The following is an 18844-nucleotide window of genomic DNA, read 5'->3' as shown; positions in this document are numbered from 1 at the left end:
GTCAAACAGGCCTGGGTAATATATCTGCTGTTCTTTAACATTATATCAAATAGAAGTGTTTTTTATGCAAAGTTGACTTATTTATATCAGGGTTATGTAGTCCAATGTGGATCAGTTGGTAGAGCATGGTGTTTGCAACGCCAGGGTTGTGGGTTCGATTCCCATGGGGGACCAGTATGGAAACAATGTATGTATTCACTACTGTAAGTCGCTCTGGATAAGAGTGTCTGCTAAAATGACTAAAAAAGTAAAATGTACTTAATAAACAACCTAAATAACTTTAATGAAAGGAGTTCTGTAAATGTTTCAATAACTAGATAGAACATTTCAAATTTGCAGGCTCAGAGTGGAGGGCATGTCTTGTTAATGCACATGTGTCTGCCTGTTCTTTCAAGTGCGACCTCAACTGCAGGTCAGTCATCCTGTGTGGGTCTCGCTCGGTCGAAAACCGAGTGGAAAATTACAGGGTGATTATCATCACACACATAACTGGTCACTAACAGCAGCCCCTTACCTCTACAAATGAACCTTGTGCAAAGCTGTCATCAAGGCAAAGGGTGGCTACTTTGAAGAATCTCAAATATAAAATATATTTTGATTTATTTAACACTTTTTTGGTAACTATGTGATTCCATATGTGTTATTTCATAGTTTTGATGTCTTCACTATTATTCTACAATAAAGAAAATCCTTGGAATGAGTAGGTGTATCCAAATGTTTGACTCGTACTGTATATACAGGACATACGGTAACACTTAGTTAATGTATATACAGGACATATAGTACCACCTAGTTAATGTATATACAGGACATATAGTACCACCTAGTTAATGTATATACAGGACATATGGTACCACCTAGTTAATGTATATACAGGACATATGGTACCACCTAGTTAATGTATATACAGGACATATGGTACCACCTAGTTAATGTATATACAGGACATATGGTACCACCTAGTTATATACAGGGCATACCACCACAGGAGGTTGGTGGCAACTTCATTGTGGAGGACGGGCTTGTGGTAATGGCTGGAGTAGAATGGGTGGAATGGTATCAAATACATCAAACACATGGTTCCAGGTTTCCATGTGTTTGATGCCATTCCACTTACTCCGTTCCAGCCATTACTATTAGCCATCCTCCCCTCAGCAGCCCTCCTGTGGAAACACTGCATGTGATGTTGTCTTTGTGGCCTCAGATACAAACTCTTTAATTAAACAACTTATTCACATTTGAATCAATATTGTAGGCTACCTGTGTGCATTACCAGATAAGTACTAGGCATATCTGAAGTACAGCAGAAGAGTTTAACGATAGCTAGTAACAAACACCCACTCCATCATGTTGAGACTAATAGTACTTGTTCTATTGAATACAACAAACCATTTTATGTTTCACCTGTTCCATTTTTTTAATGCCCATGCAAATAAAGTATTCATATTCAGATAAAACCTGGGAATAATCTCTCTGTATTGCAGATGACTGACTAGTCTATTTTTTGCTACACTAGTTTGGAGCATAAGTGGTACCTCCCACTAATGGGCGGAGATAAAGGCTATGACATTAATAACACATTGCTATCTTCATTTAGGGGTGGGTCAGGACTCTCTCACTCTGTTTGTAACTGACTATCAGTATGGATTCTTTCTTGTATACTGTAACCCTTTTCCATTCCCCTACACTGAGGGGAGGTGATTGAGTTGAGGCTAGTTCGGGGTTGAGATTCTGTGAAATAAAGGCAGGGTTTTAGTGTTTTGACCTAGTATGTTATTTATTTTTAAATTCACAAAAAATAAATCATTATTATATGTTTTGATAAATATATCAATATATTCCCTTCTTTGGACCTCTTTTATACATATTGGTTTAATACCAGATGTGTTTTATATTGGGTTAATATACCAGTTGTGTTTCACGTTGGGTTAATACCAGTTGTGTTTCACGTTGGGTTAATACCAGTTGTGTTTCACGTTGGGTTAATACCAGTTGTGTTTCACGTTGGGTTAATACCAGTTGTGTTTCATGGTGGGTTAATACCAGTTGTGTTTCATGGTGGGTTAATACCAGTTGTGTTTCACGTTACCAGTTGTGTTTCATGGTGGGTTAATACCAGTTGTGTTTCATGGTGGGTTAATACCAGTTGTGCTTCATGGTAGGTTAATAACAGTTGTGTTTCATGTTGGGTTAATACCAGTTGTGTTTCATGGTGGGTTAATACCAGTTGTGTTTCATGGTGGGTTAATACCAGTTGTGTTTCATGGTGGGTTAATACCAGTTGTGTTTCATGGTAGGTTAATAACAGTTGTGTTTCATATTGGGTTAACACCAGTTGTGTTTCATTGTGGAACAAAGGGCATCAGTCTAATCTATGTATCTGGGAAGGCTCTTTTGATGTTGTCAACAGGATGCATCAATAACGGAAGGGCTGTGCTATTACACTGGTTGCTTCTCCTCCACATCTGTTTCACTCAAACAGCCACCCACACAGCTCTACAGCACCGCCCCTTAGCTTTACAACCATTTACTTTATAATGATGTAATGATGTAATAATGATGATGATGATGATGGTGTTGACGATGATGATGATGATGATGATGATGATGATTCATCTCGTGATTCAAAACAAATCATCATCAAACTTTTAGATGTTTACTGAAACTGCTCTATTTTGTTAACTGCTGACATGCACAATTGTTTGGGACTGTATCCAGCGAACTAACAAAACATTTAAAACATTTTGGGGGGAGAAACATATCCCTTTAAGAAAAACAATAGCTTTTCTTCCATTGAGTGAATTAATGTTCTGTTTGATCATGATTTTTATAAATTTTTTATTACATTTGTCATAGTCTCACATTTTCAAAATCTCTGTGTAGAAGGGCACTGACTTATAAATGTAAGTATTATTAATTTTACATTTTAGAATGATGATGCTAAGTTCACTGGCTAAGTTCCTCTGCACATAAACGAAGTTCACTCCCAGTCTGAACACCTGACATCAGAGTACACACTGTCCTGTGGTGTCTCTCTCTTCTTTCTTCCTGTTTTAGTTTTCCTCTCCGAAAAATTCAATGCAGCATAATTCAACGTATCTCCATCTTGATCCTAAGGAGGAACATATTTTAGAAACACAGGAACACCATGATTATTACACATAAATACTTCTCAGTTACAGGTTTTTCATATTACATTTTCAAACCATTAAAGGTTATGCTCACAGAAATACTAAAAGTTTCTATGAGACAGTAGGCCACATATTGGCTGGAAAATACTTAATAATAATTACTGGCTCATTATTAATCACAGAGTTGTTTTCAAGGGTTATCATGAGCTATGTAGTAGAGTCATTGATGAATTTCTCCCTCAAATTGGAATTGATCCATTTCACAATGTAAATATACCTGTTCTCCCCTTAATCCATCATGTCTTCCTCCCCAACAGGCATCTACTGCTTCAATAGAAAACAAACAATAAATCAAACAAGGCGTTGCTGTCTGATGAAAACCTCTTATCTCCAAAACAGAAACTTGTCAGGAAATGGGAAAAATGGAAGTGTAAAAAAATGTACATTGGCAAAAATGGAGTAACAAGGTTTTCATCAGACAGGGACGAAAGACAAGATACAACTCCATAGCAATTCAAAACTACTATAACTCCAGGGTAGCAAAAGTTATCTTGCATATTTTCGTAATTGTATTGCTTACCTTTGCAATTGTCGCAGACTTGCTCTTTACTTCTGGTGCAGGCAAGGAAGATGATCCCAATCCCACACAACACCAACGCCACTGCCAAACCAACAACAACCGCTACCATAGCCTTTTCTGAAACAAAGATAAATATGAATGTCATGAAGTATCTATCATCATTTTTATCCAAGAAAAATGTATTGGCTTAGGTTAATGTATTGGCACTATAAATGAATGATTAGGCCTACAGACGTAAGGCCTACAGATGTAAGATCTTAATTTGATCACTCTTATGTTAATAAGAATTTTACTGCACAGCAGGAAATGCGAACTTGTAGTGCTTTGAGTTTTCTGAAAGATTCTAAAGTTTGTAATTTCCACTTTGAAATTTCAGACTTAATTTGCCCTAACAAAAAATGTATCAACCCCTACAAAAACGTCCATTAATTATATCCAAAGTTCATGTTGCTGCAGGATTATTTTCCTGTTTTAGAAAACTGGCTCAAATTAAGATCCTACATCTGTACACTTTAATTCAACTGATTCTACCTGACTCATTGCGTTTCGTGTCAGTGGCCATGTCCAATTTTATTCCATTGCCCAACAGGATCTCACCACATGTGGCCACAGCACAGTAGTAAGTCCCAGCATCAGAGGGGCCGAGGTTGTTCTTAGAGAGGCTGTAGACACAGCTCTGTGTAGGAGAGGGAGTCTCAGGGCTCTTCTCACACTCATCACTCCTGTTCCCAGGGGTGTAAATTACTCCTGGATGGGATTCTCCTGATCCGGCTCTGAACCAGTACACACTGTGTTCTCCTGTACAGGTCTCAGAGAGTACTGTACACTACAGAGTCACAGAGTCTCCTGGATGGAATGGGTCAGAAACTGACCTCTGTACCACGGTCTTGTAATCAGACCTCTGGTGATTCTTACCTAAATGGTACATTTATAGTTTCATATAAATCAGTCTGAAACAAAACTTTCCAAAATGCACATGAATGTTAAAAGCACACAGACACATAGAAAACATATGAAGACGTAAGAACCCTGAACAAAAAATAAAGGGCATTAACATCTTGACATTACCTTTTAATACTAAAAAAGTCCCATTGATCAAGTTCACTTCATAGTCTGTCCTACTTGCACAATAGTAAATAGCTTCATCCGTTGGTTCCATCTTTGGGATTGTAAGACGATATATCCCGTCAGCTTCAGCCCTCTCCACATTGAGATGTGAATTGTTAAATTCCTTGTACAGTTCAGGCCTGGGCTGAAATTTCTGCATCCTTGCAACAACTTCAGGGATTTCCCCCGTTATTTGCTTAAACCAGAACATGTTTCCCTCATTGTATACTTGATTTGAGAAAACACAGTAGAGAGTCACCGGGTCACCAATTTGAACACCCTGAACTTGAAAATGCCGCTGAACATTGTTGCATTTTGTCACATCTAAAATTGCAAAACAGATAGAAAAGTTTAGGTTAATCAGAAGAACTAGAACTGAATGACTGACGAAAGCTCAACAGTATTAGAAACCCCATAAAGACAATTATCCCCTCCAATTCTTACGTTGTGAACTGAACAGAATCACATTATGGCTAGACTAGTCAAGGTAGGAATTACAAAACTTACATATTGTACTAAATAATACCACAACAACCCAGATTCTGATCATCTTGGTGTGTAGCTCCAACTTCAGGTTAGTCCTCTGACCGGATAAACACTTGAAATAAGTATGTACCAATATGCAGGTCTGAAGTCAAAGACCAACCTGATAGGCTGGTGTAAAAAACACAATACTTCCTGTTACATTTCTGAACTAGCAACAGTATTTTTGGTTACCCAAACCCTTGCAGTTTTTCATTTAGGCCACTATTCTGTTATTTGCTAAAGTTGTGTCACTTTTCGATGTTTCTATTATATAGACACCTGCAACTCTTTCCTGAAGTGCTTTACAAGAGGGTAATGTCAAGTAGGCTTCATTGCTATTTGTACAGCTTTCAGATAATATTATGCCAAAGGTAGTCACTGCCAGTAGTTGTGAAGGGGAATAGCCAACAAAAAGTTCTCAAAGTTCTGAGCTCATTGTACCTTTATTGTACAGGTAATATAATAATCATAATGGCAGAACATCAACTCTAATCATATATTTTGTTAGAAAGTACACCTAGTTAAATGTAATTGTCTACCAATGATACCTATGTATTAACCTGGTGGTTACATAGACAGGTAGAGTGTAAGTACAGCAATGGTACACGTTACAGAGATCCTACCCTACAAACAGGATAGAATAGGACAGTGCTATTCTACTCCAGGCCTTTAGGGTCAAGGAATAGATCAAGGCCACAATTCAATTATCATATAAAAGGGCTTCACTCAAAATATTTATCAATAACTTCCAATGGTACAGTATATACTGAGGATATAGTGGCCCAACAACATAACAAACCAAGACCTGTGAATGAAGAAGAAAGAGGTCATCATCAATCTGAGGAGAAGAAAATGGAGATCACTCAGGATCACTCAGGAAAGACATAATACACATAACAAGACAGGCGCTGGGCTACAAACCACAAGGAAAAATAAACAGACCAAAAACCAACTAGAGATGCTCCACTCTACAGGAACTGAATAAAACAGGGGTCACCTGACAAGAGGCAAACACCCTCGCAGAGAAAAGAGGGAGGTGGAGAGCCATAGTGGACGCCCTAGCTTAGGACCCTGGGACTGAACACCTCCCTTTGCAACTTGATCCTGGACTTCCTGATGGGCCAACCCCAGCTGGTGAGGGTATGTATCATGTCCTCTGCCACACTGACCCTCAACATGGGGGCCCCACAGGGGTGTGTGCATAGTCCCCTCCTGCACTCCCTGTTCACCAAATACTGCATGACCACTCACAACTCCAACACCATCATCAAGTTTGCTGATCACAGACGAGGATGAGGCAGCCTATAAGGAGGAGGTCAGAGACTGCCAAGACAACAACTTGTCCCTCAATGTCAGCAAGACAAAGGAGCTGATCGTGGACTACAGGAAACGGAGGGCCCAGCACTCACACATCCACTTTGACAGGGCTGTAGTGGAGCAGGTCGAGAGGTTCAAGTTCCTCGGTGTCCACATCACTAAGGAATTAACATGGTCCACACACACCAACGTCATCTGAGCGCAACGTATGTTTGTTCTTGAACGCTGTTGAAATGCCAAAAGCTGAAAGCTGGACGAGAGACCTTGGTTTATTGATTTTATAAAGCTGTGTGTTTTTATATACTTTTTCTACTCTTTGCTTGTAGCAAACCTACACAAGCTACTGGGGAATCCACGCCTGCTAACTTTCTGCCGTGTCGGCTCTCCATTGCCGACTGGCCAGTGCTCAGCAGGGTTCCATCCTTGAAGGGTCTCCCCCTTCCCTGGAGTTCAGAGCTGTTCTCGACGCAACCAACCAGCCATGGAGATACGTCACTCGCCGTGGAAGTCGAAGAAAGCGTTCTCTGGCAACGTGAGTTTCCTTGGAGATGTTGAGGCTGGACCTGACACAGACCAGAAACGGCTTTGCTACCCTGGATCCAGAGGTTCCGGCGCCTTCTTCCTTGGTGGCTTCTGATTCAAGATCGGATCCGGAGGTACCTGTGTCTTCGTCCTCTGTTCTGTCTCCCTCTCCGGTGGCTTGTACCTCAGGTTCAGATCAATCAATCAATCAAATGTATTTATAAAGCCCTTCTTACATCAGCTGATGTCACAAAGTGCTGTACAGAAACCCAGCCTAAAACCCTAAACAGCAAGCAATGCAGGTGTAGAAGCACGGTGGCTAGGAAAAACTCCCTAGAAAGGCCAGAACCTAGGAAGAAACCTAGAGAGGAACGAGGCTATGAGGGGTGGCCAGTCCTCTTCTGTCTGTGCCGGGTGGAGATTATAACAGAACATGGCCAAGATGTTCAAATGTTCATAAATGACCAGCAGGGTCAAATAATAATAGTCACAGTGGTTGTCAAGGGTGCAACAGGTCAGCACCTCAGGAGTAAATGTCAGTTGGCTTTTCATAGCCAATCTTTCAGAGTATCTCTACAGCTCCTGCTGTCTCTAGAGAGTTGAAAACAGCAGGTCCGGGACAGGTAGCACGTCTGTTGAACAGGTCAGGGTTCCGTAGCCGCAGGCAGAACAGTTGAAACTGGAGCAGCAGCACGGCCATGTGGACTGGGGACAGCAAGGAGTCATCAGGCCAGGTAGTCCTGAGGCATGGTCCTAGGGCTCAGGTCCTCATCCGAGAGAGAAAGAAAGATCCTCGGAGCTCCCACCTTCATCAGACCACAAGGCTGCCTGAGATATTGGCCCATTCAACATCACCAGCTGTCATCATAGGCAACTCTATGGTGAGAAACATCTCTGTTCCCAAGGCAAAAACCCTGTGCTACCCAGGAGAATACGAGTACAGGACGTCACAAGGCTGCTTCCAACTGTGCTACGACAATTGACGGGAGCTGACACTGTCGTAGTCCATGTGGGGTCATACAACATCAGGAAGGCTAGCTCAGAACATCTGAAAAAGGATTTTAAAGAATTTATTTTAGCATTAAAAGACAATCATTTCAGGTTCCATCATTGGGCCATGGGTGTGAAAGATTCAGCAGGCTACTGGCATTACACATCTGGCTAAAAGATTGCTGTACCTCTGCTGGAGTCACTTTTATAGATAACTTTGACACCTTCTGGAAACAGAAGATACTCTACAGGAATGACGGAGTAAATGCAAGTCATCATGGCTCCTGGACTCTGTCCACGCATTTCAGGGCCGCGTTGAAACAATGACTTATCAATGACCCACGACCAGCTCAGTTAATCCCTACCTTTGTGACAATGAGTCATCATAATGTTGCATCAAATTAATATTGTCCTTAGGTGAGTTGGCAGACACAATGTAAGTAACTTAATTTATGTTCCCCAAATTTCCCTTAATTCCTTTGATCCTACAGCTATTGTATGCAGTAATCATGAGTAGTCATGAGCCTATGAACCAGAGTTACACTGTTAACACTGAGGTGGTGTGTAGAAGACCACTTTGTGCAGCTCACCCTGCACTATCAGCTCCAATACAAATAACATGAGCAAGTCTACTTCTGATAAGCTTCCCAGTAAAGCATTAAAAACAATCAAGCAACCCAAAAAGTGCTAAAAAATAGCCCATATTAACATATGCAGCCTGAGAAACAAGGTCCACGAAGTCAATAACTTGCATGTAACAGATGACATTCATATTCTGACTATCTCTGAAACTCACTTAGATAATACCTTTGATGAAACAGTGGTAGCAATACATGGTTTAACATCTACCGAAAAGACAGAAATGCCAACGGGGCGGTGTGGTGGTCTATATTCAGAACCACATTCCTGTAAAGCTTAGAGTTGATCTAATGTTAAATACTGTTGAAGTAATATGGCTACAGGTTCATCTGCCTCACCTAAAGCCCATTCTTGTGGGAAGCTGCTATAGACCACCAGGTGTTGACAGTCAGTATCTGGATAATATGTGTGAAATGCTTGATAATGTATGTAATATCAACCTAGAAGTATATTTTCTGGGGGATTTAAATATTGACTGGCTATCATCAAGCTGCCCACTCAAGAAAAAATTCAAACTGTAACCATTGCCTGCAACCTGGTTCAGGTTGTCAGTTAACCTACCAGGGTATTTACAAAGAGCACAGGAATGAAATCATCGACATGTATTGTTCACATCTTTACCTATGCTGCAGAAATTAGCTTTAAAGCAGTATCCAAATCCATAGGATGTAGTGATCACAATATAAATACCATATCTAGAAAAACCAAAGTTCCAAAAGCTGGGCTTAATATAGTGTATAAGAGGTCATACAATACGTTTTATAGTGAACATTTTGATTCATATGTTGATGATGTAAAGAATATTTGCTGGTCTGTGGTGTTTAATGAGGAGCAACCAGACACAACACTTTACACATTTATGAAATTGCTTATTCCAGTTACTAATAAGCACAAACCCATTAACCTGTCTGGGATAGGGGGCAGTATTTTCACTGCCGGATAAAAAGCGTACCCGATTTAATCTGGTTACTACTCTTGCCCAGAAACTAGAATATGTATATAATTAGTAGATTTGGATAGAAAACACTCTAAAGGTTCTAGAACTGTTTGAATGGTGTCTGTGAGTATAACAGAACTCATATGGCAGGCCAAAACCTGAGAAGATTCTATACAGGAAGTGCCCTGTCTGACAATTTGTTCTCCTTTTAGGGCATCTCTATTAAAAATACAGCATCTCTGCTGTAACGTGACATTTTCTAAGGCTTCCATTGGCTCTCAGAAGGAGCCAGAAAGTGGAATGAGAGCTCTCCAGTCTCTGGGCGAAAAACAGCAGGACTTTTTGTGAGTGGTCCTGCTGAGAACAATGACACTGGAGCGCGCATGCACGAGACGACTCCATGTTTTTCTTTCAGTGTTTGAATGAATACAACGTCGCCCGGTTGGAATATTATCGGTATTTTACGAGAAAAATAGCATAAAAATTTATTTTAAACAGCGTTTGACATGCTTCGAAGTACGGTAATGGAATATTTTGATTTTTTTTGTCACGAAATGCACCCGCGCGTGACCCTTCGGATAGTGACCTCAACGCACTAACAAAACGGAGCTATTTCAATATAACTATGGATTATTTCGAACCTAAACAACAATTTGTTGTGGAAGTAGAAGTCCTGGGAATGCATTCTGACGAAGAACAGCAAAGGTAATCCAATTTTTCTTATAGTAAATCTGAGTTTGGTGAGGGTCAAACTTGGTGGGTGTCAAATTAGCTAGCCATGATGGCCGGGCCATGTACTCAGAATATTGCAAAATGTGCTTTCACCGAAAAGCTATTTTAAAATCTGACACCGTGATTACATAAATGAGTTCTGTATCTATAATTCTTAAAATAATTGTTATGTTTTTTGTCAACGTTTATCGTGAGTAATTTAGTAAATTCAGTAAATATAACATAATGTCCTAGGAGTGTCATCTGATGAAGATCATCAAAGGTTAGTGCTGCATTTAGCTGTGTGTTATATCTAGCCTAGCTGTAGAAGAACGCACGTCTGCACGGTTTCACATTGTACATCACTCTGTCGTTTAATGACATGTCCCACTCATCCTGACAACCCATTCATCCGTAAAGCAGCACACTGTCGTAAACCATAACAACGTACGGTATGACGTACAGCACGTCGTACCATACATAACACTGTGGTTTTGGTTTTTGTGACATATATGCTTGCTTTGAAAATGGCTGTGTGATTATTTTTGGCAGGGTACTCTCCTGACATAATCTAATGTTTTGCTTTCGCTGTAAAGCCTATTTGAAATCGGACAATGTGGTTAGATAAAGGAGAGTCTTGTCTTTAAAATGTTGTAAAATAGTCATATATTTGAGAAATTGAAGTTATAGCATTTTTGAGGTATTTGTATTTCGCGCCACGCTATAACATTGGATATTGGTGAGGCGTTCCGCTAGCGGAACGTCTGTCCCTAATTAACAAGAAGTTAAGCTTTATTTTGATATATTACACTTGTGATTTTATGAGAAAAAAATATATTTATAATTCTGTAGTTTGAATTTCGCGCTCTGCAATTTCACCGGATGTTGGCCAGGTGGGACGCTACCGTCCCACCTGCCCATAAGAAATTAACAAACCTCCAAACGAGCTTCAATGCTATACAACACTCCTTCCATGGCCTCCAACTGCTCTTAAATGCTAGTAAAACCAAATGCATGCTTTTCAACCGTTCGCTGCCCGCCCGCCCGCCCGACTAGCATCACTAATCTGGATGGTTCTGACTTAGAATATGTGGACAGCTGCAAATACCTACAGTAGGTGTCTGGCTAGACTGTAAACTCTCCTTACAGACTTATATTAAACATCTCAAATACAAAATTAAACCTGGAATTGGCTTCCTATTTGACAACAAAGCCTTCTTCACTCTCATCTCACCTCATCCCCATATTGTTTTTATTTACTTTTCTGCTATTTTGCACACCAGTATTTCTACTTGCACATCATCACCTGCACATCTATCACTCCAGTGTTAATTTGCTAAATGTTAATTAATTCGCTACTATGGCCTATTTATTTTTCTATTTTTTTCTATTGTGTTATTGACTGTACGCTTGTTTATTCCATGTGTAACTCTGTGTTGTTGTATGTGTCGCACTGCTTTGCTATATCTTGACCAGGTCGCAGTTGTAAATGAGAACTTGTTCTCAACTGGCCAACCTGGTTAAATAAAGGTGATTTTTTTTTTAAAGGTGCTACAGAAAGTAGTGCGTAATGACTAGTACATCACTGGGGCTGAGCTCCCTGCCATTCAGGACCTCTATACCAGGCGGTGTCAGAGGAAGGCCCTAAAAATGGTCAAAGACTCCAGCCACCGAGTCATAGACTGTTCTCTCTGCTACCGCATGGCAAGCAGTACCGATGCAGCAAGTCTGGACCCAACAGGACCCTGAACAGCTTCTACCTTCAAGCCGTAAGAGTGCTAAATAGTTCACCAAATAGCTACCCAGACAATCTCTATTGATCCTGTTTGCGCTAACTCTTTTGACTCACATATGCTGCTGCTACTGTTAATTATCTAGCTTGTTGCCTAGTCACTTTACCCCTACCTAAATGTACATATCTACCTCAATTACCTCGTACCCCCGCACAATGACTCGGTACTGGTACTGGTACCCTGTGTATATAGCCAAGTTAATCTTACTAGTTGTGTATTTATTCCTCGTGTTATTATCTTTCTATTATTTTAAGTCAGTATTTCACTGTTAGTCTACACCTGTTGTTTACAAAGCATGTGAAAAATATAATTTGATCATGCAACAGTGTGAACAAATTAAGATCCTACATCTTTATGCTTGCCAGGCAACCAGGGCAATGCAGTAAAGCTCAGTTTAGCAGTGTGAACAGGGTATAAATGAAACTCCAGTGTGGTGATCTTACATTAATTGTAAGAGGGGGTGTTGTCAAGTCCTTGAATGGAGACGGTACCATGTGGACATACAGCATGTACATGGTTGGAAAGGGTGCCCAGATCACCACCAGGAAGCAGTATGGGCTTTGGTGGTTTTTCATGATTTCATTTTGACATTGTTAATGCAACTTTGAGAGACTGCACTGGGTTCACATGGAAACAATATTTTATTGGTGAAATGTGTTTTAATATGCAATGGTACATTTTGTAATGTAATAAAGCAAATATACGGTACATCAACAGATTCATAAATTCAAATTTCAACTCAAGAAATGCTGTGGTATGCAATGATACTACACAAAGTATACTAGATAAAAATAGACATAAATATCACAAGCTTAATTTAATTTAACATTACAGCAACAATTGGGATCAATTCTTGAATTACGTGAAAACATGAACAATAAAATACAGGATAGAGAATTTGTCCTTGGTTCTGCTACTCACATTAGTCTAGAAATTAGATTAGGTTCTGGGTTTCAGAGATGAGAAAAACCCTGATGCCCTATGATACAAAAGAGTGTTGCTTTTTGTCTTGACAATTAAAGTATATAATAGCAATTAAAAAATCGATTTTTGACCAAAATGTATTCCTCTGTACTGTAGTTCACTCCCAGTCTGAACACCTGACATCAGAGTACACACTGTCCTGTGGTGTCTCGCTCTTCTTTCTTCCTCTTTTAGTTTTGCTCTCAGAGAAATTCAATGCAGCATAATTCAGGGTATCTGCATCTTGATCCTGTGAATAGTCATATTTTCATCCAACTATTATACAATGTTAATCCCTAACAGGATACGTAGTTTTAAAATAATAAGGTGAGAAAAGTAATGCCATGTTACATTTCTGGACAATATTGATTAGACAACTTTGCGGTGTTTACCTTGCTGCTTGATTCTCTACTTGAGTTGTCATGTCCGATATGCTGAAAAGCACCCGCTGTTCCCATTAATAAAAACAAAGCATCAAAATTACTAGACTTTCAAAGGGAAATTTGCCAAACAGTTTTAGATAATCCTTAACAATTTGCAACGTTAAACAGTTCACCTTTACAATGTTCACAAACTGGTCTAGTATGTCTGGTGCAGATGAGGATAAGGATCGCTATCAGACAGAATGCCGAGGTCACTCCTAAAGCAATGATTACAGGATCTGTTGCTTTTTCTAGAAATGTACAACAAAATCATTGTTTTTACTTATGTAAAATATGCAGATGTTTTTTTAGGTGTACAATCTCAAGAACTGATGCCACTCAACCTTTAATCATAGCTTCAGTTGTTAAGAATGTTTCAGATTTTCGATATATATATATATATACTACCTACCAATATGCAGGTTTGTTCCATTGCCAAACAAGATCTCCCCACATGTGGCCACAGCACAGTAGTAAGTCCCAGCATCAGAGGGGCTGAGGTTGTTCTTAGAGAGGCTGTAAACACAGCTCTGTGTAGGAGAGGGAGTCTCAGGGCTCTTCTCACACTCATCACTCATGTTCCCAGGGGTGTAAATGACTCCTGGATGGGATTCTCCTGATCTGGCTCTGAACCAGTACACCCTGTGTTCTCCTGTGCAGGTCTCAGAGAGTACTGTACACTGTAGAGTCACAGAGTCTCCTGGATGGACTGGGTCAGACACTGGCCTCTGCACCACAGTATGGTAGTGTGACCTCTGGTGATTCTTACCTAAATTATATATATGTTTTGATTCTCTAATTTATCACATGCTTCACAAAGATTCTAAGAGTTCAGTTTTTTCAGCTAATTGTATACATTCATGAGGGTTTTTCTTTTGTAATAAAACATATGTGTATGATACTACTGGCATTCAAACAATCAACACAACACAGTGGGTACAAAGGGAGCTGTGTGAATAACATGTAAATGTACTAATGTTAATAGTATTTAGGTACTATGATTACCTTTCAATAGTAAATGAGTCCCATTGATAAAGTTTACTTCATAGACTGTTCTCACTGCACAATAGTACACGGCTTCATCTGTTGGGTCCGTGTTTGTAATAGCAAGTCGATACATCCCATCAGCATCAGCCTTCTCCACATTGAAACGTGAATGGTTAAAGTCCTTGTGCCATACAGGCATATCATATTTTGTCATTGTTACAATACTTTGAGGCTTTTGCTACACCATTTGTTTGTACCAGAACATATTGATATCTTCCTTTGAAAAAACACAGTAGAGAGTCACTGGGTCCCCAGGATGAACCTCCCGAACTTGAGTTTGATACTGAACATCATTGCATTGTGTCACATCTGTAAAAACACATTTTATAACCATGCCAATTAAAATACAACCATTGCCAATGTTATAAAGTGATAATGCAATGCATTTACAAGAAACACTCAACTTAAATGGGAAAATATTTTTCTGTTCATATTTTTTTCTGCAACACCTTCAATTGTGTTTGAGGTGAAACATGTCCACAGTTTTTATCCATATGCACCATGTTTCCTTTAACATTTCAGATTAATGAACTACATGTTAGAAATATATGATAAATGACTGCTTTCCCTGAGACAGATTAGGCCATCTCCATTTAGAATGCTTTTCAGAATCTCCATTAAGAATAGTTTTAGTCCAGAACTAGGGTCTTGGAATTAAGCCATTCATTATTAAAATATAGGTTAAGGTTGGAATTTCACTTACATATCAAACTGAGAAGTACCACAATCACTCCAATGTTGATCATCTTGGTGAGTAGCTCTTACACGCCTGGTGCAGTTGTCCTCTGCCCATGAAATGCAAAATTGGCAAGTCTATACTCACAGACCTATCTGATAGGCTGGAGAAAACTAAATCATGCTACACTTCCTATTAAATTTTCCTATCAACAACCTGGTTGGTTTCCTAAGGGACAGATCTACATTTATTGGGGGGAATATTTTCAAATGACCCTCCCCTTCTAAAAGTAAATTGAACACTCTCCCCCTTACATAATTAACTCAAAATAATGTTTACAACCACAAATAACAATAACTGTGTTTATAAACGTGGATATTGACTTTCTCACTTTAGCTTGCTTTTGTGGCACAGTCGATGCCACGCAGGGCTACGGGCCCGAATGTTGAGGGTTCACCGACCACCACAGATGTGCTCACTCTCCCTGCCTGTTTCATTGCACTACAATCAGAGCCAGCTGCAAACAATGATCAGCTAGGGGGAATCTGATTTTCAACATTTTGATGCCATATTTCTAATTATATAAAATATATGCAATGAACTTTCCACAGACAAGTTTATGTGCCAATGCACCACACAACCAATAAACAAAGCCTACCAACTACGGACACTTCAATATCATGGTTTTCAGTTTCAACACCACGATAACTAGACTATGGCAATCTCGACAAACAGAAAATACATCCCCCCTACCTTGTAGACTTACCCAGTATCGAAGGCTTTGCTTGACAATCTCCGAATGTCATTAAACTTTTTGGTGTTTTGTTACAGATGTCTATTTCCATTAATCAATTGGCTGCTGCACAGTTTGGATTGATTGATTTACTTTATTTGTAAGTAAAAAACCCCAGATTTTTTGTGTATTGTACAATAAAGTCGGGGACCTATTTCCATTGTGGTCCCTATTTTATACATAAATAAATCTACAATTACATAGAATCAGACACATTACAGAGATAGACAAAAAATGCTCAACCTCCAGATGAGTATGATTGGGTTTTAAGTACAATTCTTACAAGTTTGTTTGGCTGGATGCATAATCCTTAGATGTTTGTGGCTGCTGGTGAACCATGATGTGCAGCCGTAATCAACGTGACACAGGACTAGCGCACTTGCCAGAGTCTTTAGGGTGTCTACAGCTAGGTTTCCATCCAACTGGTGACAGATTTTCATATGAATATTCTAAAATCTTCATATCAACAATATGCCATATGAGAAATTTAATGGACATCCATATGCATTCAGATCCATCAATAAATGAGAGATCTTGGCCATATGAGCCACATTTACGTGTCCTTAAAAACAGCCTATCACAAATTACAAAAACACTATTCCTTGTGTCCACCTCATTGTTCAGTTGTCAGAGATTTGAGCACTTAATGTATCAGGGCATTGCATACAAAGGCTTAGTTATCCTCCATGATATTCATATTTTTATATATATACACTACCCTTGAAAATTGTTGAAGTCACTTAGAAATGTTCTTGTTTTTGAAAGAAAATACAATTTTTGTCCATTAAAATAACATCAAATTGATCAGAAATACAGTGTAGACATTGTTAATGTTGTAAATGACTACTGTAGCTGGAAATGGCCGATTTTTTATGGAATACGTACATAGGCCCATTATCAGCAATCTTCACTCCTGTGTTCCAATGGCACGTTGTGTTAGCTAATACAAGTTTATCATTTTAAAAGGCTAATTGATCATTAGAAAACCATTTTGCAATTATGTTATCACAGCTGAAAACTGTTCCTGATTAAAGACGCAATAAAACAGGCCTTTCTTTAGACGAGTTGAGTATCTGGAGCATCAGCATTTGTGGGTTCGATTACAGGCTCAAAATAGCCAGAAACAAAGAACTTTCTTCTGAAACTCGTCAGTCTACTCTTGTTCTGAGAAATGAAGGCTATTCAAAGCGAGAAATTGCCAAGAAACTGAAGATCTCGTACAATGCTGTGTACTACTCCCTTCACAGAACAGCGCAAACTGCACAACTGAGCAAGAGGACAAGTACATTTGAGTGTCTAGTTTGAGAAACGGATGCCTCACAAGTCCTCAACTGGCAGCTTCATTAAATAGTACCCGCATAACACCGGTCTCAACGTCAACAGTGAAGAGGCGACTGGGATGCTGGCCTTCTAATATACACTGCTCAAAAAAATAAACGAAACACTTAAACAACACAATGTAACTCCAAGTCAATCACACTTCTGTGAAATCAAACTGTCCACTTAGGAAGCAACACTGATTGACAATAAATTTCACATGCTGTTGTGCAAATGGAATAGACAACAGGTGGAAATTATAGGCAATTAGCAAGACGCCCCCAATAAAGGAGTGGTTCTGCAGGTGGGGACCACAGACCCCTTCTCAGTTCCTATGCTTCCTGGCTGATGTTTTGGTCACTTTTGAATGCTGGCGGTGCTTTCACTCTAGTGGTAGCATGAGACGGAGTCTACAACCCACACAAGTGGCTCAGGTAGTGCAGCTCATCCAGGATGGCACATCAATGCGAGCTGTGGCAAGAAGGTTTGCTGTGTCTGTCAGCGTAGTGTCCAGAGCATGGAGGCGCTACCAGGAGACAGGCCAGTACATCAGGAGACGTGGAGGAGGCCGTAGGAGGGCAACAACCCAGCAGCAGGACCGCTACCTCCACCTTTGTGCAAGGAGGAGCAGGAGAAGCACTGCCAGAGCCCTGCAAAATGACCTCCAGCAGTCCACAAATGTGCATGTGTCTGCTCAAACGGTCAGAAATAGACTCCATGAGGGTGGTATGAGGGCCCGACGTCCACATGTGAGGATTGTGCTTACAGCCCAACACCGTGCAGGACGTTTGGCATTTGCCAGAGAACACCAAGATTGGCAAATTCGCCACTGGCACTTCACAGATGAAAGCAGGTTCACACTCTGCACGTGACAGACGTGACAGAGTCTAGAGACGCCGTGGAGAACGTTCTGCTGCCTGCAACATCCTCCAGCATGACGGGTTTGGCGGTGGGTCAGTCATGGTGTGGGGTGGCATTTCTTTGGGGGGCTGCACAGCCCTCCATGTGCTCGCCAGAGGTAGCCTGACTGCCATTAGGTACCGAGATGAGATCCTCAGACCCCTTGTGAGACCATATGCTGGTGCGGTTGGCCCTGGGTTCCTCCTAATGCAAGACAATGCTAGACCTCATGTGGCTGGAGTGTGTCAGCAGTTCCTGCAAGAGGAAGGCATTGATGCTATGGACTGGCCCGGCCGTTCCCCAGACCTGAATCCAATTGAGCACATCTGGGACATCATGTCTCGCTCCATCCACCAACGCCACGTTGCACCACAGACTGTCCAGGAGTTGGCGGATGCTTTAGTCCAGGTCTGGGAGGAGATCCCTCAGGAGACCATCCGCCACCTCATCAGGAGCATGCCCAGGCGTTGTAGG

General features: G+C 40.3%; 1 protein-coding gene and 1 long non-coding RNA gene across 2 annotated transcripts; both read right to left on the bottom strand.

The window, feature by feature from the left end:
- Positions 1–3051: 3051 nt before the first annotated feature.
- On the bottom strand, positions 3052–3592 carry LOC115164732 (uncharacterized). The gene is made up of 2 exons (XR_003869977.1): positions 3409–3592; positions 3052–3112 (listed from the first exon to the last, which is right to left on the bottom strand). It is a non-coding gene; the product is annotated as an uncharacterized LOC115164732 (long non-coding RNA).
- Positions 3593–12874: 9282 nt separating this feature from the next.
- On the bottom strand, positions 12875–14838 carry LOC115164133 (uncharacterized). Its single transcript, XM_029716326.1, has 5 exons — positions 14643–14838; positions 14050–14406; positions 13772–13888; positions 13608–13663; positions 12875–13465 (listed from the first exon to the last, which is right to left on the bottom strand). The coding sequence occupies exons 1-5, from the start codon at positions 14836–14838 to the stop codon at positions 13334–13336; spliced, it is 858 nt and encodes a 285-aa protein (XP_029572186.1). The 3' UTR covers positions 12875–13333.
- Between the last annotated feature and the right edge of the window lie 4006 nt (positions 14839–18844).

This window comes from Salmo trutta, chromosome 3 (genome assembly GCF_901001165.1).
Source record: "Salmo trutta chromosome 3, fSalTru1.1, whole genome shotgun sequence".
NCBI classification, from domain to species: domain Eukaryota; kingdom Metazoa; phylum Chordata; class Actinopteri; order Salmoniformes; family Salmonidae; genus Salmo; species Salmo trutta.
This window is presented reverse-complemented; position numbering and strand designations above follow the sequence as displayed.